Genomic DNA, 24,750 nt, shown 5'->3' with positions numbered 1-24,750 from the left:
TTAGCACAAAATCTGAAATGGCAAGACATAAAATGGGTGCAGGAGGACTTTTTGTTGATATGTACTTCTTGTTGGAATTGGGTTGTGGGGGTTGTAATTTGTTTTCACTATAAGTACCATTCCAGACAGGTGATACTTGTAAGTACCCACAATTAATGCTAGTAGCAGAAAGATTTATCTTCCAGTTGTGAAGGAATAGGTAAAATAACTGCTACTTAGGTAAGGTAGAGAACTTTTCAGATCAGCTGATTCAGATTAACTTACATGGTATTCTATTTAAATACTTGCCTGCCATTCTCATTTCTATTTGAGAACTCATAAAAAGCAAGTGAGATAGTGGAAAAAGAGCTGTGAGGAAGAAGGAAAGGAGCACAAATAGCCAAGGCTCTGTAATCTGCATAATTTCTGTTTCTGGAAAAATACTGGAACAAATAATTTATAACCACTTAAAAAAAGAATGAGGAGATGAGTAACACTTAATGTATGCAGTTCAAGAACAAATCATGTCAGACAAGTTTAATTTCCTTACAAAATGAAGTATTCTGAGCAGTGGAATAGTCAGTGTCGTATAACTGGATTTTAATAAGGCTATTTCGCATAGCCCACAGTAAGCAAGGTAGGTCTAGATGAAAATAAATCTATAGTAGGTGCAGTCTCATTCAAAAACTTTGTCCTGTCTAGAGTAACTTTTAAAGCTTTACCCTCGAATAGAATGCATGGAGTGGACTCAAGGGAATTTGTGCTGTCTGGTATTATTAGGTATTGTCATGAGTATTAGAATAAGGGGGTGAGGTTCAAATGCAAATCTCCAGATTATAAATGAGAATATATCCTAAAAATACCTGAAGTCATCTGATCAAGCATATCAATGGTGAGGTAAGACCTTGTATGAAATATGTGCCAATCACAAAAGCTTCAAATGATGGAAATGAAGATTATTAAGGATCTATAAAATTTTACTTATGAGGAAAAAAAATGGAATTGTTATCTTGTTTAAGAAGAGAAGGCTGGATGATGTAGTGGAGAAATGATTAAAGTTTTGAAGTTTGTAAAAGGCTAGGACAGAAAATAAAGTGTTTGAATTGCAGTCAAGGAAATACAACGAAGCAGGTAGAAGCTTTCCACAGGTGAAGTTAGTAAAGTATTGAAGTAGTCTGAGTAGGAATATTATTGAGTCTTTGAGGCTTTTAAAGTTATATTAAGACAAATGTCTGCTTCCATTGATACAGGTATAGTGATTGTGCCTTGGAGCAGTTATTAACTAAAGTATTTCATATTTCAGTGACTTACAAAATAGATCGTGGTTGATCGTTTCTGTAATGTACAGAGAAATTTTCAAACAGGAAGCCCTTAACCTGTAAATGCTGTTATGTTGCAGTGTTCCTGTTGTTCTTAGCATGAATACACATCAGTCACGGATTAGGGACCATAGCTTTCATGTTCCTTTTCCTTCCCAAGTGTTTGCATCCCCTAATGACTTTCATTTTGTGGTTAACAAGACAAGCACTGTTAGTACCCTTTCCTACTGTTAATTTTCTGTTCCTCTAAACAGTCTAGTAGGTGTACCACTACTAATTCAACTTTTCTGAGAAAACTCGAATCAATCTCTCAGCCTGACAAAATGCAATTAATTTTTCCCCATTTCTGCTGGAAATGTGTGACCTGACACATCCTAATGATTCTTGAAGACTTTAATTCATTCTGAAAGTATTTACATGATGAAAATATACTTAAGGCAGTGACAAGGAGAATGAGGAACTGCATGTAGGAGAAGATTTGGTTCAAAATCATCTAAGGAACCTGAAGGTGCTCACGTCTATGGAACCTGGCGAGATGCATCCACAGGCCCTGGGGGAACTGGCAGATGTAGTTGAGAAGCCACTATCCATCATATTTGAGAAGCTGCGGCTGTCTGGTGGAGTTCCTTCTGGCTGGAAAAGGAAACATAACTCCTATTTTTAAAAAGTGAAAAAATGAAGACCTGTGTTACTACAGGCTAGTCAGTCTCACCATGGTGCCCAGCAAGATCATGGAGCAGATCCCCCTGGAAACTACCCTAAGACACATGGAAAATAAGGGTGATTGGTGACACCCAACATGGCTTCACTAAGGGCAAATCATGCCTGGCAAATCTGTTGGCCTTCTAGGATGGGGCTACGGCATTGGTGGATAAGGGAAGAGTGACTGACATCACCTATCTGGACTTGTGCAAGGCACTTGACTCTGTCCTGCACAGCACCCTTGTGTCTAAACTGGAGAGGCACGGATTTGATGGATGGACCACTCAGTGGGTAAGGAATTGGCTGGATGGTCACACTCAAAAGAGTTGTGGTCAACAGCCTGAAGTCCAAGTGGAGATCAGTGGCGAGTGGTTTCCCTCAGGGTCAGTGTTGGGACCGATCCTGTTCAACATCTTTGTCAGCCACATGGGCAGTGGGATTTGATGCATCCTCAGCATGTTCACCAACGACACCAAGTTGTGTAGTGCAGTCAACATACTGGAGGGAAGGGATACAGAGAGATCTTGACACACTTGAGAGGTGGGCCTGTGCAAACCTTATGAAGTTCAACAAGGCCAAGTGCAAGGTCATGCCCGTGGGTTGGGGCAATCTCAAAGACAAATAAAGGCTGGGCCGGGAATGGATTGAGAGCAGCCCTGAGGGAAAGGACTTGGGCTCTCATGAGACCCCACCTGGATTATTGTGTTCAGCTCTGGGACTCCCAACACAAGAGGGATGTGGACCTGCTCAAGTGAGTTTGAAGGAGGCCACAAAGGTGATTAGAGGGCTGGAGCACCTCTCCTATGGAGACAGGCTGAAAAGGTTGGGCTTGTTCAGCCTGGAGAAGAGAAGGCTCCGGGGAGACCTTAGAGCAGCTGCCAGTACCTAAAGGGCCTATAAGAAATCTGGAGAGGGGCTTTTGACAAGGGCCTGTAGGGACAGGACATGGGGGAATGGCTTCACTGAATTGTTTTGTTTTAAACCCCTGGGGCCACTGGAAATACACAAGTGAGGTATTTGGCCATCATAATTACATTTTGGCAGTGCTGAGCACCCATAAATCCAACGAAAGCAAGTCACTGCAAGTTTAGTGTCCTTACGTCTCTCAAATTCAGCTATAGTAGATTCCAGAGTGTGACTGTAATGTTGGCGTCAAGAGAGGATTTTCTTTTTTTACAGTGGCTAGGGCATCTTTGAAAATTGATCATTACTATGCAGTGAATCAGGAAACCATACAACGTCTAGGTTCTCTATCCATAGTCATGCTGTACCTCAGTCTCCAGCTTCCACACCAATAAAATTGTAATAATAAGGCTTGCTTACCTTATACTTAAATGTATACTAATACATGAATTGTGCTTTGTGTAAAGGGGCATTGTACTGTGATTTATCTAATAATTGCACGTTTTAGTTATAGAAGCAGAGAAAAGAAAGAACAGTGAAGCTGTCAAAGATCTGGAAACATTTTGGAAATACCTGGAACCAGTTCTGAACAGTGGAAAGCCTGGATCAAGTCTCTTTGATGTCGCCAGACTTCATCACGTAGTTAAGGAGAGTGCCTTTCCCCCTGATTGGTCTGACAGGGAAATGCTGGTCAGTAGATTCTGCTTTCAGAACACATGGCATGCCTTGGGGCTTGTAACATTTCCGACAGTTTAAAAATGACAGGTATTTTAGCTTAGCCTTCTGTGAAACAGAACTAGTGCAATTAATATATTTGTAATCCGGATCAAAAATTATTTTCTTGTATCAAGTAAGTTTATTCAGCATGTATTCACAAAGATTCCTTTGCATAAAATACCTGACTTGGAGTTTCTTAATATCGTAGGCCACAGCAGCAGAGTTTTAAAACAGTTCAAGATACTAAATTTATTCAGCTTCTTTACATAGACCCAATTTGGATCTCGTTGGAGAGTCAGATGTCTGTATAAAATAACACCAAAATTACAGTTTTGTCCTCATTACAGTAGGTCAACTTACTGTATGTCAGAACATTCACATGAAACCAAATTAAAATGAATATGAGAACCCTTTTTGACAGAAGATGCTTGTTTAGCATACTCAGTACCTCTTTGTTTTGTCCAACCCAAAACATGTCTCTGGCATATTACTCATTATCACCTGCTGAGTTAGAGCACTCCAAGAGAAAATGAAGCTGTAGGAATTGTTTCCAGCCAGGTTCTTAAGTGTAGTGAGGTAAAGGGTCAAATATTTTTCAATTCACAATAGCAGCAGTAAAAAAATATAAATCACTAAAGCAGAATAAAGCAATATGCCATAATTCAACCTCCTGTATTTGTGGCCTATGTTATCAGGGTTAAAGGATAGACTATATCCTCTTAACATTTATTGTACACTAAATCCTGTATATGAACAATCTGTTGAGCCAGGAAGTACACTTGATCCTGAGGGGTTCAGAACCAAGTTTGGCTAAATCCACAATGGTTTCCAAGGCAGACACTAAAAATGCCTCAGTTGAGGAAACATGTAGGCTTGCTAGTTAACAGCATTACTTATCAGTATATTACTGATTTTATGTTAAAATATTCAGCCTATTTTGGAAAAGTAGTTTTTTATCTTGTATATCTTTCCCATCATCACATCATAACAGACTGGTGCTACTGGTGAATATCCTGCAAGCAGCTATATTATAGCTGAAACAAAATTAAAACGAGGAAGCCTTGTTTTCTTAGAATAACTCTGTAAACCATTTTGAATTAGTGGAGAAAAAAAGAAAATCCCTTGCAAGACTTTTAAACAGCCGCAGATTTGCTGGTTAGAGAGGTAAGGACTTACATGGCTAAGTTGCATGATACTTTTGTATGCAAACTTCATCCTTTGTATCTGATTTTCTGTCATAGCTTGCATTTGGCACTGTGGTGTTTGAAAGCATTGCTTGTTTAATGTATGACTGCCTGGACTGGAGACGACAGCATCGTAACTACTTGGAAAACACCAAGTTTACTAATGTGCCTGCATTATCAGAGAGCAAATTGACACAACCATGTGAATTTGAGGCAAGGATCCTTCTCTACTTGTCAAGAATAACTAGTTGTAGGCTAGAAATGCCTGTCTTTAATTCTGCACTTAAAAATTCCGCTTGGACCATCGCTCCATGTGTAATTTGCTGTGAATAAAATGGGGATTTTTCTACTTCAGCATTTAAAACCTCAAAGAATGGGGGGAGGGGGAGGGGGAAGGAAGACAAGCATTGGGAAAACAGGAAAAGGGAAATTTAAAGGTTCATACAGGCATAAGGTGTCACAGGTGTAAAAATTCCTGTAATAGCTTATGATGACCCCTTCTTGGGGCTGAAAACTCAGCATGCCTGCACAGAGGCACCGTGTCTTGTTGTAGATCTGTGAAGTGTCAAAAGAAGATTTAGTTCTGTGCAAGATCAGCTTCCTTATTTTGTTCCCGGTAAACAAAAGCTTCAGCGGGCAGAAAAAAGTGGCTTATTAGGGCATGTACTAGGGGCAGGGAAAAATGGGCTTGTTCCATCTGTAGCAGTACTACTGAATGCTCATTTAAGGCATTCATAAGACTATATTCTTATTGTCTTGCTCTGTTGAGAGTTAAATGGGATTTCCCTCCCCTAGTATTAGCTGTGTAGAAGTTTAGCATCTGGTCTAGGGTTAGTGAAACCAAAGCTAAATGAATCAAATAATTTTTAGGTTGGAAAAGTCCTGCAAGATCATTATTTTCTCCTACCTATTTGTGCAATCCTCATTTGTTCTACTGTTTCTGACAGGTTTTATCTTTATTTTTGCTCCTTTAGGTGCAGTCACTATCACAGTTTACAACTTCAAAGAAAAAAGGGCAAGCAGAAGAAATTCTTCCAACACCAACTTTGTCACAGGGTATGTCTAAAGGATTAAAGCACTCATCTGTAGCTGTTCACTCTGTCATTCAACTGAGCACAAATCCTCGGCATGATTTGCACAGTAAGCTGAAGATGTGACTCAATGTTGTGAGAGTAGTTTCTTGGTGAACACATTGTGAAAGTCTCCAGAAACTGCAGTGGTGATAACAAAGTTCTTTAGAAATAACTTTTTCTGTCTATTCCTAGTCACGGTCAGATAGAATAGCTCTGTAGGGGTGGATTTTGTTAGCCTTTCCAAGAAAAACTGTCTGAACATTGAATTGATTGGTAATAAAAGTTAGTATTTCTGAAGAAATAGATCATAATATTTTATCTATTATTACAACAGCTTCTTTTTTGGATACTTCTGTGGACATGAGGTATTACAATGACTTGCTGAGTCAGATTCCTGAGGAATACTTTTCTGTACCCTTAATGCTGAACTGCATGTTGGAACAGGTGAGAACATTCTCTTTATAATCCCTGTGGGTAATTCTGGTTAGACCTGGTATAATGAATTGATCAGAGATCAGTAAATCCGTCTGCTTCAGCCAAAAATACGAGACTGTAGGCACTGACTAAAGTGGTTCAATACAAAGGAGTCACAACTCAAAAGTGACATCTTTGGTTTTCTTTTGTATTGTGCACTTACCCTGTATATACAGGGTTATTCTAGAATTATTTTCTTCCAAGATTACAGGTCAAATATAATCAAATGAGGGAAAAAAAGTAAATTTCTTTTAGCTAAGTCAGTATATCTATTTTTCATGTCCTGATGTCCTGTCACAATGTTGGTGATTGTGAATTTGCACTGTTTTACTCCGTACAAAGGTCTTAGGGAAAGCCTAACATTAAAGTGGCTTGTATGGGTGCTCATGCTAGGCAGAGCTGACTTCTATTGAGTTTAGGCACAAGCTAGAAGTTAGCAGAGCCCCACAGCATGATTTGCAAATCCTCCTCCTTTTAGAAAGAAAATATCAGTACAATATTTTTTGTTTTTTACTTTTTCCAATTTAGTTTGAAAATAGACTCAGGCAGAAACACACAAAATAAGGTCCAACACCTGATACCCAATCGAATTTTCATTATCTGTATTCATTAACATTTCAAGTTTGAAATATATTTCTTCTTATCCTTCCAAAAACAAATAATAGGAGAAAATATTTAATACTGTTTTCTATAATCTTTGTTTTGGGCAGGAACACGGAAAGTTGCATTTTGCTACAGTCCTGGCAAAATTTACGGCTGTGTGTTTGGCTATATGCAGGTCTGCTTGGTAGTTTTAAGTTAAGAAGCAGTCATACTGTAAGGAAAGCTAACAACTGTCATCTTTGCCAGGTTATCGCAAGTGAAGAGGGCCTTACGCCACCTAGTCTGGTAGTACCAGAGCCTCGGGCAGATGGGCTACATCATGCCATTGCAGAACATATAGCTTCTGTTCTTCCTTCTCTTTCACTTTCTAAAAGTGAAAAAAAGGTTTGTGTTGTCTTTGGTTTATTTCCTCAAATGACAAATAAATCTCATTGTTGGTGTTTAATGCATCTTTTTCTTTTTTTTTTTTTTTTTTAACAGAATCTGTATGACTACTTTTCACCTAACTACAGTGAAGAAAAGCCTGTCACCCCAGAGTACCCTCTCTTATTTAACTATCATGATACCCTAGCTCAGCGGTTTCATCTGCTGAAGGTATGGTGCCACCTGTCATATACAAACAGTTATAAAATCTGCAGGCTGTAAACACTCAATGCACTAAAAAGGATGGTGTTTTTCCAAAGCAGAACAGTGTAGCCTACATACTTTCCTCCTGAGATAGACACATTAACATATTTAGTTGGCTTAAGAAGTGATGAGTTACTGCTACTGACAGAGGACACATCACAAACAGAGCATGATAGTGATTTCAGTGATCTGTTGGCATTATTAATAAGAATGCTTAGCCTTTGGCATAGATGAAAGATACTACAGAACTCTGACTGTAGTTAAACACTGGTGAAGCTGGAAAATTAGTTACTAACTTTCTAACACTGATTTAGCATTTGGACTAGATTAAATACTAAGATGTAGAGAAATGTGAGAAAAGACATAAAGGTTGTTAGTGAAGACAAGTGTGTTCAGGTTGGCTTAATAGTTGAAGCATAGTGTATAACTAAGATGTTGCCAAATTCTAACAAAGGCAGAAATGTTCAGAGACTGCAAGGTTTGGGATTATTGCAAAGTAACAGTTTCCAGACTTTGTGAACCAAAACAAGCCAAGGTATAGTTTTGTCATTAAACTTTGACAATAGTGGGAAGATAAAACAAGTGGTAATACAGTTCTAGATTTCATAGTTAAGGAGCATCTGATGGCTTCATGGATTACAAGTTGTCTGTGAAATACTTTGACAATTGATTATAACAGTGTTCAGGAACAAATTGAGCTTGATACATTGGAGGAGGCATTCAAGCAGAAGGCAGGACTGAGTAATCACAGAGAGAGACGCTCTTAGCAGGCATATACTTGATGCATATGATATACTTGCTGAAGAGGAAGTTCAGGATCTAGCACAATGAGGAGTGCATAGCACAATGAGGAGTGGATAGAACAATAATGAGTGGTGGACAGAGGAAAAAGATTTGGAAGCTACAGTCCAAGAAAAATGTACTTTAAAAAAGTGCTTAATACTGAAGTGTTTAATACTAAATTGTTTAATTTAAAAAGTAAAGTGTTTAATACTAAAAAGAATGAAGTTGGAAGATACTGGTGCTTACTGGTATGTATCTTTTTAGATAAATCCTTAAATATGTAGGGATGATGCCGTCACAGACTTGATAAATGAGTTTACAGACTTCATTACCATGAGAAGTTGCACAGACCAGCTGAAAGATATGTGGAAGGGACCTGCTGCCTGTCTGAATAGATCAGTATATGTTTTTGTATTCCAGAATTTTTGAGTCTAGGTAGCACAAGCAGATGCCTTCTAACAAGTGTCTGTAGTTATGCCATAAGTTATTCTCTTATGTATCATCTGCTTTTTTTTCTGCCTAAAATACCTGACACCATAATTCAAAACCACACTGTGAGCACATGCTCAAATGTAAGTCCAGCTGACTTAAATACATGCCTATGTCTTTCACTATAAAAAGAATTCCTTATTCAAACATGATTTTTAGAAATCCACTAGTGTGGAAGTTTACTTTGATTCTGGTAACTCTGGGGTTTATTCCAGGTCCAGAAGAACTTAAATCCAGAAAAGATTGAACGGGAAATGATGGATAAACTTCCTCTTACAGAACTTATCCAGTTAAACCTTCCTTCAACTGAAAACAGCCCTAAACGGATGGCCGGTCTTCACGAGCTCATGCATTACTGTACCAGTGGTAAAGAGATTATCTTTTGCATTGATAAAAATTCCTTTTTTTTTTTTTTTTTTATTTTTTTTATTTAGTTGATCACCTTATTAAATAGCAGGAGTCTGGGGACAAGTTTTTTCACCTCCCTAAAACATTTTGCAGAATTTCCCATTTTCCCATTCTTCCTTATTTCTTAGCCTACTACACAAGTTAGGGTTAACTTTAAACCTTAGTTTCATGGTTAATGGGAAAGGCTATACAAGTATTAAATATTGCATAAGTAAGAGCTGAAAGTCTATTAGAACTTCTTTATTTATATTCACAAATATACAAGCACTTACTGAATCGGGGTGGGGGGGGGGGGGAAGTTGAACAAATTACAACTGTTATCACTATTTTGATCCTAGGAAGTAAAATGCGCATGTATCTCAGAAGATTTTTATTGCGCTGTGAATGGCTTTCAGAATGTATTTGGTGAAAGCTGTTGGTGTCAATAATGAAGTGGATTCTGTAATAGCCCCTTTATCAAACCAAGAATACATTCACTTCTTCAACTGTAATCACTTCTGCAGTCACCTTTTCTTGGAGTGTGCGTACCACCATGACATACGCTGAGAAACAATCCCAAAGACTACATAAATACCCTTAGGTAGTTTCAGAGGTTTAGGTTATTAAGAAACACAAACATCCAAATCCCTTTGGTTACATTTATGCCATCATATAAGGCACAGGATTTGAAGGTACTTTTGCAGCTATTCAGTCCTGAAATCCCTTGTGTTGGATTAATTTGCGCTCACTGCATTGTTTCTAGTTACTGGTGTGTTCGTTTTGGACATTGAGCTATTTAGGTAGTCTATTGCTGTAGCATACTAACTCATCATATTTGATGGTCATCATTGGACCATAATATATGGCCAAACTCTCCCAACTGTTAATTTAGCTTTTAGCAAGAAGGTGGCTGATCTGAATAGAAGATATCCAACATTTTCAAGATGTGTGACATGCTTGGCTGTTTAACCATAAACGGGAAAGATTTCAAACTGAAGATACTCTTTGGATGATTTGGGCACTGAACAACCTTCATTAAAACTCGGTGCTTCTCGTGATTATCACTGTTACATGGACACCAATGCGTACAACCATAAACAGGATTTATTATTCCTTTTGCACCATGCATGCTTCTGTGTAAATTATTATTATAAAAATTAATTTATTAAAATTTAAATTAAAATCTTGTCCGAGTACAGAAAAATTAATACTTGTTTTGAGAGCCACAGATAATGAAAAACCAGATGATAATGGAAAACTTTTCATTAACTGAACCAGTTGTTAGCTGGTTCGATAAAGTCTACTCAGTATTTTAAAACCAACATCATTTATAGAAAGTTAATGAGCCAGGAGGTATTCAGATGTAGGAAGCACTTCATTTAAGATGGATTAAAAGTTAGGCATATCATTTTGCACTTTGGAAGCATTCAACTTTGAATGCAGTGTAAAATATAGCTCACCTAATTTGATCTAATGCTGTTAAGGAAATTGCTGTTGGCTTTTGCAGAGTTGCCAATAACAATACACTTGCATAGTCTTCTATTTGTCTTCTGCTGAGCCATAAGGACATTTTCAGTTAATGGCTGTAATTCTTTTATAGAACTTCTGAGTCGGGCTGAAGTAGAAAGGGCCTTCAGAGTGTTTACTTTTGAAAGCCTGAGGCTGACTGGGCCAAGTGACTCTGGTCTCCTGGAGAGCTCTGGATCTATCATTGGAGGTGATTGTGAAGTGTCTTATAACTCTTGGGATAATACAGCCAGGTTTGCAAGACAGCTGAGACAACTCTTCCTTATGGAAAAGAAGCTTAATGGGGAATCTCCGGGAGGCTCTGGAAAAAAAAACATCTGTTCACATTACTCCTGAAGAATTTGAATCTATTGTTTATTTTACCATTTCTTTTGCTTTTGCAGGGCTGTGATTTTTTTTTTATTATTATTATTATTATTTTTTCCTGGTACAAATCACCAGGAAAAAAACCCACTTGAATTTTTAAGTATTGTGTAGTCTGTACTTTGAGTATCTACGTAGAAATACTAGGTAAAGACTAAAGCTATCTGGTTTATATGACAACATCAACAGTTTGCGTAAGCAACTCTCTAAAATTATATTTGTTGAAAAGTATGTACTAGAAAACTGGTTTATGGTTTATTACATCAAAGATATTTCATAGACCTATAATACTGAAGGCACGCTTAGATACCTTTCTGAAGAAAGGCTCCTGTGAGTTGTGATGGCAGCCTGGATTTTATGAAGTCAGTAACAGGCGCAGAGTGATGTATCAGGGGGATGGAACACCTCTCATATAAAGACAGGCTGAGGAAGCTGGGGCTGTTCAGCCTGGAGAAGAGAAGCTGCATGGAGACCTCAGAGCAGCTTCCAGTGTCTGAAGGCAGCCTTCAGGGATGCTGGGGAGGGACTTTTCGTCAGGGACTGTAGCCATAGGACAAGGATGATGGGTTCAGACTGAAACAGGGGAAGTTCGGACTGGATATAAGAAAAAGTTCTTTACTGTGAGGTTGGTGAGGCGCTGGAACCCGTTGACCAAAGAAGTGGTAAATGCTCCATCACTGACAATGTTCAGGGCCAGACTGGACAGAGCCTCTCCAACCCAAGCCATTCTATGATTCTGTGTATCAGGTTAATTAGATGATTACTAGTGAATAAGTAGTAAGAAATGCAATGAATATATAACTTACACATGGGGACTCTAGAGAGGGATATAAAAAGCTGAAAATGACAAAAATAGAAGGTGTGCTATACATTGTAATAACCCATGCATACATACCCTTTTCCTTTTAACTTTTTTCTTCTAGGCTTCCCTGTTCTTCCACATGTAGGTTAATCCAGTAGAGTTTTGACCTCCAAAATTTGAGGCCAAATTCAGAAGTCATAGGAAAAGAGGAACGTATCTATTAGGTGTTGAAGAAAGTGAGATCAATGAAAAGAAATCAGAATAAGGGTAGTGTGGTAGAGCTGATGTTGTAACATAGAAGTTTAAACATCCGGTTTTCACAGTCACATTAGTCTGTCTGCATCTGGCCAGAAATACGTGAAAACCCGTGAGTTAAAATCATAGAGAATGTCTGAGCTGTGTTTCAACTTCATCAGCTTCTTTTACTTCTTTTCCAATCTGTGCTGTTAGTATATCTTCAGCATTTGAGCCATTGTAACTATCATTCATGTTAGAATAGGAACCTCTGGAAGAACAGGAACAGAGATGGGGTAAACTTCTTGTACACAATGCAGAATCAATTTTCTGAGTTCTGCATTTTCTCCTGCAGATTCTAACATAATGAAAAGTTGTTGGCCTGCTTAAAAGAACAGTGTTGGACAAGAAGCAACATTAAAAACAAGTGATTATTTTTCTGGGATGCAAGAAAAGTACAAATTAGATCCATTTAAGTGGCTGTACCTTTAGGTTCGTTATGTTGCCCATGCTTTCCTAATATAGATGTCTAGGCAACCAGCTTAGATGGGATCCTTTCCTTAGAAGGCTGGAGTAGACAAAAAATAATCCTGCTTATCTGTCTCTCTTCTGAATTTCATGAATTTTTTTGGGGTGTTAGCTTGTTTGACTTTTATACTAGTTACAATACTAAATAATTTTAGTTGCAAACGTAGCCATCAGCATTTCAACACTTCGGTAGCACAAAGGCAAGTACTAGGAAGAGAAAACATTTGCTTTCAGATTTCTTAAATCTTCTAAAGGCAGTCAGTAAACTTCCTAGAAAAGCAGATATAAGTCTGGAAGCTGAGCTGGTTACAAGCCTGTTATGAACAAGTACTTTCTGGTGTATTTTTTCCCAGGAAGAGTATTTCTACTGTATGTGTGAATTTGTGTAGAGTATTAGGAACCTGTGCCCTAAATCAGGGCATAAAGAATTCTACTAAAAGGAAATGCCTATGGCAGGGGGATTGGAACTAGATGATCTTGAGGTCGTTTCCAACCCTAACTGTTCTATGATTCTATGATTCTATGAAATTATGTTTTGAAAATTATGAGAATATGAAAGTTAAGGTCTCCATGAGATCCTGTTCATGTCAGGTGCCCATTGGAACAATGGAATGATTGGTCAGATCCTCAGCAGAAACAATATTCGGTCAAGTAGATTATAGAACAGGATAAATCAAATTAATTGAAAGGTTTAAATTTGCATTTCTCAGACAGAGGTGAAAGTATAAAAGCAGTTGATTTTGCTTTCTTTTATGTCACCTCTGCAAGGGAATGCTTATTACTACTTCTCAGGTAGTATGCAGAAAAATGGTTCTTCATCTGGAGCACACTTCTTAGGGTATTTTTAATGGTTTTGACCGTGTATGGTCAGCATAAGACAGATAAAGGCAGCGATTTCAGTGGGCTTTATGAAGTGTTGTTTATTATTACTACTACTTTTGTTATTATTAAATTATATTGCAATGGTATAATATCATTATATGTTATATGTAATTATAATATTATGATATGGTATATGTAATGATATTTAATATCATTGTTATTAATAGTGGTAATAATAATAATGATAATTCATGGCATCATAGAATGGTTTGGGTTGGAAAGGGCCTTAAGATCATACAGTTCCAACTGCCCTGCCGTGAGCAGGGACCCCTCCTCCTCACGCTAGACCATGTCACCCAAGGCTCTGTCCAACCTGACCTTCAACACTGCCAGGGATGGAGCATTCACCACTTCTTTGAGCAACCTGTTCCAGTGCCTCACCACCCTCACAGTAAAGAACTTCTTCCTTATATCTAACCTGAACTCCTCCTGTTTCAGTTTGAACCCATCACCCCTTGTCCTATCACTACAGTCCCTGATGTCTGGCACTTGTTGTTCCTGGATTTTAAATTGCTCTTTTAGGAAAGAAGCTTTAGCAGAGATGATCATGTATTTATAGGGGTAGTGTCATAAAAGACAGATTGAAGTTGATGGCAGTCTCATTAGAGAGACTAGGGAAATTGCATCATTCTGACCTTAGTTTTAAGGATTGAAATTTCTGCAACACTTCTTAACATTCTGCTTTCAATTTCCAGGACATACAGAAATGAATGGGAAAGGTGGAAGAGATAGCCTGTCTGATCCTGTTTTGAAGAAAGAATTGGATTTTCCTCCTTTGGCTATGGCAAGTGTGAGGAATGGAATAAACTGTGCTCTGTAGCATAAGACAACAGAAGATACTGTTCAGTGCCAGGACTGGAGATTCATTTGCAGTGCTGCATGCAAATGTTAATTTTGTGATGTTCGACACGTAGTGCCGTAGATTTTAAGCACTATGAAATCACTTTGATTTCTGAGGTGATAGGTCTTGGTGAAGCTACTAATGGCAATTCTGCGCTGGTTTTACTGAATACCAGGGGTCAAATACTAGCATGAGAGCTTGAGAGATGTATCACACTAGTAAACTCTGTAGTTTGGCTTCTTCAGAAACACCTGTCTCCCATACAGCTTTGGTTAAATATAGCAATTTCAAGATGACTTCATAGGGCATGTTTAAATATTTGTAATTGCTTACAGAACTCAAAAACATATAACCTAATAATAAAAATATTCAGATTATGTTTGCCATAAAAGAAAAAGCCAAGACCAAAAACCTTTGGGAGTAATAGTGCCATACGGGTCTACACATGTGCAGCATTATGCAATTAACTGTGATATAATATGGGATGTTGTCTAGTAAGTCAACAAGATTACAGTTGATTTAATACAACTGTTGCTGAAATGTTGATATTCATTTTTGTTTTGGTGTATTTTGAGGTGCGTCTGGAAAATTACAGCTTAAAACCAAACTTAGAAGAGATCAAAAAGACAGAGAGGCGCTGTTTGACAGACTGGAGTTTTGATGAGCATTTTCAACCTCATGTTCTTCTTCAGGTATCAGTGACCTGACAATCTTATCCATACAAGTCTTCCCTCAGAATGCTGTACAAAGAAATCAGTTGCGAAGTACAGGGTATTATCTTGCTAGATAATTGATCCAGTTTTATCCCTTTTACATTTTACCAGCCCTCATTTTTACTTTCAGATTCTTGTGTGAATTTTTGCTTGTAATGGGTTTTATTGGCTGGCCTGGCCAAATGCAGCTGTTCGTTTTGGTAGTGCGTCTTTTAGCTAAGCATGTGATAGAGACAAAATGATCTTGCCCTTAGGGGTGATCCTCCCTGGCACTTATGGGGCTCATTAGCACAGTGTATGTGAAAGCACACTTTGCAAATACCTATACAGTATATGATTTATGGGCAAATAGAAAATGTTGATATAATGGAACTTCAGCATTCCAGGGCTACAAAAGCTTCACTTGTAGAAATGTTTCAAGCTAAAGACTAAAACTCATCTTTCAGAAAGAATGAAATATATGAAAGATAAGTTCAAGTGTAAATGGCTTAAGTTGGAAGCATTCTCTTGAGAGGAGTGGAGTTTTAGTTCCTCTGCTGCCTTGAGCTTTGTATGCTGCAATTTTTATTTGATCCTGACACATGCTATAGATGAGTTAAAGAAAGGCTGCTTGGACATTTTCAGTACCACTTCAGTATCACACCTTTGAAGTCTTGCCATGTATTTCAGTACATGGGGAGTTCCTTCTTATGCAACATAAATAGCTAATACTAACTGAACTGTCAATAATTAAGGAATCTAGTCAAAAGATTCTATAATCTATAATAACTGCAACAGAAAATAACATTTTGTAAGAATATTTCCTTATACTGCATCAGAGCTGAACATATTTTTTCCATCAGCTGCAGGTAAAGTTTTCATGTTTAAAAAGAATATTCATTGATATGGAATTATTTCGGTTTTATTTGGGCTACATGGTTCTGTAAAAATAATAGCTTAAAAGGTGGCTTTCTTCTAGCTATAAAAGAAGTTTCAGCCTGCAGATAATGTAAACATTGCAAATGATGGGGCAGTACAGAGCAGAGTGAAACACAGATTTTGAACACAGTAAATCTCAGAGCTAGGCAGGTTAGAGTATAGCAAATTGAATAGCAAGTAAGCTTACCCAAGCTGAGAAAAAAGTAAATTTGTTTTCTTTTTACCAGGTATATGTTAGCTTTGCTTTAATTTAGTGGTTATTATTTAAGCACTTTATTATTGAAATTTAAGTATTTCTTTAATACTTAAATATATTTGTTTATTTTTAGCCAAACCTTTTCATTCATAGTCAGTCTCAGAAGGTGGACCATAGTGACTGCCTCTTCTCAATACGAATAACAGAGGAGTTTCAATTCCACCTACCTGAACGCTTCAGATTGCTGGAATACAAATGCTTTGCATACATCTTCTAGGAAAGCAAAGTTCTGAAACACCTTTTGTTGAAAGCTACTGCCTGCAAGGAGGAAGTACCTTTATTTCTTTCCTTTCCAGGTTCTTCATGCTGCATCCCAAGAATATAGATGTATTGATTCCTTTTATCTTAGCCAAGATAACTCCTTGTTAATGGTTCTTCACAATCCCATGAATCAATATCGTTTGTGCCAAGAGTCTTGGGATGTTGCATTGCACTCTAATGTTGGATTCAGGTAATCTATTGTATCTGGTTTCATTTATCTCATTCTCAGTCATTTTCCGTTAAAGCCTGCATGGCTATGCTCGGGGCAAAGCTGGGATAGTAAAAGATATCACAATGTAACACATGTATGAGAAAACATGTAACGCAGGTGGAAAATGTCATTCAGTGTTATACCAAAAAAGCATTCTGTTGAGACAAAGCTTTTCTGAGTGAGAAGAGCCATGCAGTAACTACATGTGACTCCTCATTGCAAACTATTAAAAAAGAGGTAATGCACACATACACACAGAGTCATAGTAGGGATATCCTGTCATGGTTTGAACGAAACATCAAGAAAATTATGATGAGGACACTTCAGGTGAAGGAGATTGAAAACTCTGTCTAAGAATATACTTAACAGTGTTTTTATCTATGTGTACACAAGCTGGGTGAGTGTACTGGGAATATGTTTCGAGAAATGCTAGAAGCCCTTTTTTTTCCACAGAATACCACATTCTTCTTAATCCCTTGTTATCAGTTAGAAGGATGCTAGTGGCTGATGTCTCCACTTAGAGCTTTTGTCAGTGGGCCTATTCATTTTGCACTGAAACAGCAATATCATCCACGGGTGATGTGGATCTGCAACAGTGATAAGTGATGAGGTGGATCCAACTTCTATGCTAAATAATTGACAGAAAATAGAATGTGTGTCCAAGTACTGATATATAGAGAAGTTACAATGCCATGGAGAGACAGGTGAGCTATCTTTAACCATGTCACTCTGGAGCTTTATGGATTTATTAAATTTGATTTATCAAATAGAATTTCAGCAAATTATCCAGTGGACATCCCATACCCCATTTTTCTGCAGGCATCCCTCATTTATCAGCATATGTGATTTTTTTCATGGAAATTTTTGTTGGCACCTAGATATTTGAACAGGTTTGAATGCTAAACAGGCAAAGTGTGACTTTCTGAAGACGTGTTTTGTATTAGATTTCACATCTTTGCTTTCAGTCAGGTAACATTGTGTGAGTCCATCTTAGCTTTCCAGGCACTTGGACTTAAATTATTTGCCATGAAAAGAGGCTATTGTTATTAACATTGACTGGGACCAGGGCCAGAAGAGGTTTACCAGCAGAAACACAAAGTTCCTTGGAGAAAATGCTGACTGTTTTGTGATTGTAGGCCAGATCAATAGTGTTTTTACAGTCTGTTATACAAAACTCTGAAGTCGAGAGCTTTTTACTTTGCCAGCTATTCTTACAGGGTTTGGGGGCATTAACAAGTTGCTAGGTTTAAATACCTGGTGTATCTGAGATGCGTGCACAGGGCTGACACAAATGGTATGAGACCCACAGGAAACCCATGCCCTTTTAGAACAGACATTGGAGGCCAGATCACATACTCCAGTATATCTAACATGTCACTCAGCATTTACATACACTGAGTAACGTGCCATCCGGATGGCATATTGCTGTTGTGTTGTCTGTAGGAGCAGATAGTGAGGAACCAGACTTCCTCAGGAAGCATTTCCCTTCAGAACACAATTCTTCATCTGTGGAGTCTTAGAACAATTTGGCTGGTTACTTTGAAAGGGAATTGAAATAGCCAGTTAAAGGCCAATTGAGAAATGGGAAGAGCTCTTGATACCTACAAAACAAACACTGCTAATTTACATCCAGAAAAGGAATGAAGCATGTACTTTGGTAGATGCATTATAATTCAGTTGAGGATGAAATAGCTCTATGCTTTTTCCTTCTTACTCTTCCACATACAGTGGAAACAAGGCTTAAACATCAAAGATAACTTCTGCTTGGGGCACACCATCTTTGTTCAGTGACACTTTGTCAGATTCTGTTTCAAAGCAGCAAGGAGTTCTAAACTGGCATGAAAGCTTGCAAGAAGGTTACACTTTGCTCTTTTATCATAGAAATGTTCAGCGTCACTGCTCTATATGCTACCTAGTATCTTTGAAGAGCTGAGGGATCTGCTGTTCTGTTATGTAGCATCTGTACCTGTCTTTCCTCTCCAAAATAATCGGCACATTTTCTGACCTTAGTCAACCTTTCTTGCTAAGGATCATTTCAGATTTCCAAAGTATCATAAATATTTGCTAGCATACGTTTCCAAGCAACGTAACACTTCTGTGCAAGGCAGTCTTTACATACCTGGAGTGCTTGAAGCTGTTGCATACAATTAACTTCCAGATCCTGCTGAGTTGCCAGAAACAGGCACAAACCCTATTTCTCAATTAAGCAGTAGTATTACTAGTTTTCATCTTTGTATGAAATAATGGGCTCTCGATGAGTTTAGTAACAATTTACTGATTTTCCTTTTATTAAAATTACTGTAATTCTAATTTTGGGGATATATTTAAGAGTTACACTTCCACCACAACAGAATTACAGATATACAACAAACACTGCTTGACAGTCTCTCTGTTAGGAGTTCTCTGCAGGTGTTTACTTGTTTCTTGCCTATTCTGACATCTTATAGAGCATAGACCCACTTTGTGGGGTTGTTCTATAGTTGCTGTCTGGAATACACTTCTGTTACCTGTTAATCAGTTGGTTACAGTGGGTCCTTTACAGCAAATTTCCATGCAAGGGGAAAATTAAATATCTTGTGTTTAAGATATTTATCTTATGCAAAAGTAGCAGCTTTTGCTCCTGGTGATCTCAGTTACCCTTCCCTATGGATATCATGTCCCATAGTTCATGTAGAACTCAGGAACTGTACTGTTAAAAGAGCAGGCAGCAGGAGTCTGCATTTGAAATCCAGTTATGCTACTAAGAGGATCCAAAGGCGTGAACACATGGACCTGCAGTGGTACGTGTGTATAGAACATTTCAACTCTGGTTAGGATAAGTGGCCCCTCCATCAGGAAGCCAAATGAATTCAGACATTATCAAAACTATTCTTTTCTCAAAGTTAATGACATTTGTTTACTGTTTCATAGTAAACATATTACACAAGTTACTGGAAAAGAATCATCCTTTCTGAGAAATGATTCTGAGTCAGACATTGGCAGTAGTGACATCAGAATACATATTAATAGAACATGTATTTTTGACTTTGAATGACTGTTTCATTGCCCTAAAATATTTTCCATGCGAATAATCACTTTTTTATTTATAACATATATTCATCTTCAAGTTATTCCAGTACTGGCAACTCTAGGTTGCAGCCTAGTTTTGCTTTTTCTTTTCAACACCTTTGTTTTTATAGCTTGTACTTTTTTCTTGAGATACAAGCAGGGTCACCTTGTCCCCAACAATTTCTTCATGTATGTCCGGCAGAACAGGCTCCACCTGTGTTGCAGAAGCTGGGATGGACTTGTGTGTCTTGAAGCTGCCACAAACTATATACATTTCCACTCTGTGCATATCCTCTTAGACGAATGACATAATGCTGCAATAAATACTTTGAAACTGTCATGAGGTCCAGAACTGGTTGTGCTGCCTACATGTTCACAACCAAAAACTGTAATGAGTACAGAGCTTTTGAATACAATTGAATCATCTTGAATTTATAAGTGCAAACCATTATGAAGACATAACAACTGCATCTGACACATTCTTTAAAAGCCCCTTTTATTTTTTCACAAATGAAGAATTTTACTTGAAAGAATTATGGTAACACTCCAAAACAAGGGGTTGAGCAGCAACTGCATAGGAGACTTCTAGGCTTCATTGTACCTTAGGAGCTGTTGTTCACCATGAACTATTTTAGCAGTCATTTCAGACGCCGTTGGCTGATGACACAGTGAAAACTACAGATACCAGCTGCAAACTGGATCTGTTTGGCATTCAGTGCTCTCTTCAGCTTAACTGTTAGGAGTGAATATTCTTCATTTACACCAGCCTACAGCACTCTGATTCTTTAATCTGCATTTGGATGACAATTTCCAAGCACTTTTCTTGTCACACAGATAAAGAAGAACTAGAAATTAAATAGAACTATACCTCAGTTGCTGAACAAACAAATGAAGTGAGTTCTAAAAGACAATATCAATTAAGACACCATATCAAACAGAGGAAGTTCACATTAGATATAAGGAAGAAGTTTTTCCTTGTGAAGGTGGTGAGGCACTTGAACGGCTTGCCCAAAGAAGTGGTGAATGCTCCATCCCCGCCAGCGTTCAAAGCCAGGTTGGACAGAGACTTGGGCAACATGGTCTAGTGTGAGGCATCCCTTCCTCACAGGGGTGTTAGAATTGGATCCTTTCCAACCCAAACCGTTCTGTGATTCTGTGATTTTAAGAGTAACTAAGAAAATAAGTTATCCTGGCGGTAAAGCAGAGGGGAGCAGAATGAGTCTGAACTTCTCTTAAACTGAAGGTCTGTATGTTTTCTGACTTCCTGGATTTTCTTTGGGAGTAGGCATTCTTTGGAAGACAAGTTTCTAATACCTCTTTGAAAAAGGATAACCAAAACCACAAACAGTAAGATATATTAAGCAAAGCAGGCAAAAGTACCAGCTCGTAAGTAAAAACAGAAACCCCCTCAAACACAAACCTTCTCTTAAAGATTATAAAGTAATATTTGTATATGAAACTGAGAAGCCAAGTGATCTTGCTTGACCTAAAATCATATGAGTGAAAATTGTATTACAGTGTATTATTATATATTATATAAATAAAGGAATGTTGTGCTTTTCAGGAACTATCTCGAGCTCGTGGTCAACTCAATTGAAGACTGGGTGAAAGAGGAAGAAGTCAAATACCAAGAAGAGAAGATGGCTAAGAAAACAAGGTCTCTTAAAGCCATGGCAGAAGGACCTCCTGAATTGACAGTCAAAAAACCTGGCTTCCTTATGAAAGCTGAAAGTGAGTGTCCTTTTGTTTTGTCATAGAAAATTCATTTTTCATGTTGACTGCCGAGACACAAAGTTCTTCAGAGCAGGACTGAATATATTTTTTCATAGGGTAACCTTGTTTTGTCATCTGTGTATACATAACTATGTTTTGAAATTCATTAAATACACTAATTTAAATAGTCTGCATCATCCTCTGTTCTGAAAACTGAGACCTTTAATGTCAATTTACATTTATGATAGCTGGGTTTATTTAGTGGACTTACTTTAAGAATTGCATACAAGTATGAATTTCTATTTAAATGACTGAAGAGATGAGCAGTAGTTAAAGCTGGCGACATGGCTCAGGAAAATTCCTTTTTAAAAGGGCACGATAAAAGCTTAGGTCAGGAGCTGTAAGCTAGAAGCTAAAACTGGAAACTGGAATTGACTAGACTGCAAACTCCTGACGAAAGAGAACTTCTGTCCAAATTGTCTACTTGCGTATTTAAATGGTATTAACAATGATTTGTTGATATTTAGCCTTTGCTTTGTTTGCCTTTTTTGAGAATGCTTTTTGAAACCTTCTAGTACTAGGTAATTAGCATTTACAAAAATGGGAATGTTATTCCTCAACCCAGTTAACACATCAGATAATAGTTTGGAAACAGAAACTACAGTTGTGAGTTCTCAATCATATCTATCAATTTCTTACAGGAGCTAGAATGAATCTTGCTCATCTGGTGCCTCCTGAAACATGATTCATAGAGAGGTTCAGTTCCTGAAAGAAGTGAACTTCTAGGTGGGACATGCAGATGGGCAAGAATGTCTTTAAGTGATTTCAATAACACTGACTCTCCTATAACACACACTGCAATTTCTACTTTGCAATACAAAGTAATTTAACTACAAGTTTCTGATAGCATACTTCATCTTTTCTAGCAGATGAATATTGGGTGTCCAGGCATGATAGAAAACCACACACCTAGAGAGATATCCTTTCCATAAGTCAAGATGCTATAGAGGCCTAATAGTAAACAGGGGATATGGTGTTTCTTTAGTTAAGATTTGAAGGTTCAGGCAGCATTTATTCACTTATTATTTTGTCTGACTCCAGCTTGTTCAGGGTGCGCTGATTGAAGCCCTGGATCTGAATTCTGAAACAATGATAGCAGCACAAATAATAAATACAGTTTACTGTTTATTGCACATTGCTCATCTACTAAGAAAACACAAACTTGTTGCAGGAGCAAAGCCTTCAACAGTAAGAAGCAGAGAGTCAGTCTAATTATGTTGATATATTGTTTAGCAAATTTGGACACCAGTTATGACTATCGAGTAATACTGGTTCTGAGAGAAGTTTCTTCTAACCTGAACAGACTTTTTATTTCATTAAAAAAAATAAAAATTCCTTATTCTACTTTTATGCTTTTACTATTTTCAAATATATATAATTTAAATATGATTTCCATGCACTTCCTTGTTATTTTTCCTTTTTTTTTAATTATTCAATTTTCATATTTTTGTAAACTCATTTTTTCCCCTTTCATTTCTCAAAGGCAACGCATCAATACTCGAGGGTATAGTGAGGACCATTCCAGAATTTCAGTCCAACAATGAAAGAAGTCCTTTTATCAGAGAAGGCTCTCTAAAGGTGAGGCAAAAATAAGTATGTTTCTGAAATGGACTAAATAACACTTCTTTCTTAGGAAGGTAAGCCTTCATTCTTGGGTAGACTTGACTCCTCTTAGCATTTCTGCTCTTGGCTATATTTTGTATACTTGTTTTCTTTAGTTTATTCCTTATTGATTCAGTTATGTTATTTTCTGAAGAGAAGGCTGTTCAGAGTTAGACTGTAGTTTCAGAAGGCAATTCATAATTGCAATATTGGGAAATGAGAGTTACAGATAATATCCTACTTCTTGTTGAAGTTTTCCGGTTATAAAGCTTTGGAAGCATAGATCCAGATTCATAGAAGTTCTTACGTACCCAATTTCTACTGTTGCTTTCTAGAGCCCTTTGAAATTAAGGAATGTAAGTATGACCTCATAGTTCCCCTCTGGCAGAGAATCACGTTATATAGATATAGTCCATGGTCATAGGCTACAGATTTTTGAGTTACCTAGGTCAACACAGTCAGTTTCACACATTTTTTCAACTCATCCTTGGCACTATCCATTAATCTTGCAAAAATCTAGACTAATTAATGTTGTGCTCCCTTATTCTGTACTTCATTTTTTGACTTTTCACAGACATAGCATGTCTTATCTTTCTTATCGTGTGTAATTCTCTGCACTTAAAGTACTGGTATTGGAATGTAGATGTGAAATGATGTTAACCAGTTCCTGGGTACTCAGCTTGAACTGTAATGGTGCAAGTTAGATGAATGCCTAACATGTAACTGTGAATGCTTACCATTTCTTCCACAGAAATGGTTGTTTTATGGTATGCTTAGAATAAAAAATGTTGCAAATCCCTAAATACTCTGAAAAATCTCAGATATTCCTGGTACAAGTTGATAATTCTTGCATTGATACCTCATTCCTCTTTATGTAAAAGAATAAGATCATTTTATCTCAGTTGCATTTTGGGAATAAGCTAATACCAGTGATGCATTCTGATTCTGTGATGAACATTGTGGAGAAGTGCACAACAAAGTAATTCTTCTGTGACTGAATGCATAATATGCAAATAATCATCTGATAGGTCTCCCATGGTGAAGAATAATTGATCCCATGGATTGAATGAGTCAGTGATTTTATGCAAAATCATAGAATGATTTGGATTGGAAAGGACCTTAAGATCATCAAGTTCCAGTCCCCTGCCATGGGCAGGGACACCTCACACTAGACCGTGTCACCCAAGGCTCTGTCCAGCCTGGCCTTGAACACTGCCAAGGATGGAGCATTTATCACTTCTTTGGGCAAAGGATTCCAGCACCTCACCATCCTCACAGTAAAGAACTTTTTCCTTATATCTAACCTGAACTTCCCCTGTTTCAGTCTGAACCCATCACCCCTTGTCCTATCACAGCAGTCCCTGATGAAGAGTCCCTCTCCAGCATCCTTGTACACCCCAATATAGTGCGTATTATTGTAAACCTTTCGACATGTTTGGAAGGCATGTCTTTGGGTGACTTTGAACTTTGATTCCTTTGAGGTTGCGTACTTGTACTTTCAGCATGCACATATGAAGTATCTTGTAATACAAGAGAACCACAGTCTTTGGA

The 24,750-nt window shown here is 37.7% G+C and overlaps 1 protein-coding gene across 1 annotated transcript in view; it reads left to right on the top strand.

The window, feature by feature from the left end:
• The window catches only part of SPAG17 (sperm associated antigen 17), a 98,188-nt gene that overhangs the window by 32,436 nt on the left and 41,002 nt on the right, over nt 1-24,750 (top strand). The window contains exons 7-19 of the mRNA XM_065676172.1: nt 3,412-3,593; nt 4,862-5,017; nt 5,779-5,860; nt 6,212-6,321; nt 7,201-7,338; nt 7,435-7,548; nt 9,069-9,219; nt 10,841-10,957; nt 14,272-14,360; nt 14,993-15,109; nt 16,601-16,755; nt 21,389-21,555; nt 23,081-23,175. Of these exons, the coding sequence (XP_065532244.1) occupies nt 3,412-3,593; nt 4,862-5,017; nt 5,779-5,860; nt 6,212-6,321; nt 7,201-7,338; nt 7,435-7,548; nt 9,069-9,219; nt 10,841-10,957; nt 14,272-14,360; nt 14,993-15,109; nt 16,601-16,755; nt 21,389-21,555; nt 23,081-23,175 (1,673 nt within the window). The remainder of the gene's footprint in view (nt 1-3,411; nt 3,594-4,861; nt 5,018-5,778; nt 5,861-6,211; nt 6,322-7,200; nt 7,339-7,434; nt 7,549-9,068; nt 9,220-10,840; nt 10,958-14,271; nt 14,361-14,992; nt 15,110-16,600; nt 16,756-21,388; nt 21,556-23,080; nt 23,176-24,750) is intronic.

The sequence above is a fragment of the Lathamus discolor genome, chromosome 4 (genome assembly GCF_037157495.1).
Source record: "Lathamus discolor isolate bLatDis1 chromosome 4, bLatDis1.hap1, whole genome shotgun sequence".
NCBI lineage: Eukaryota > Metazoa > Chordata > Aves > Psittaciformes > Psittacidae > Lathamus > Lathamus discolor.
The sequence above is the reverse complement of the archived record's forward strand: the minus strand, read 5'-3'. Positions and strand labels throughout refer to the sequence as shown.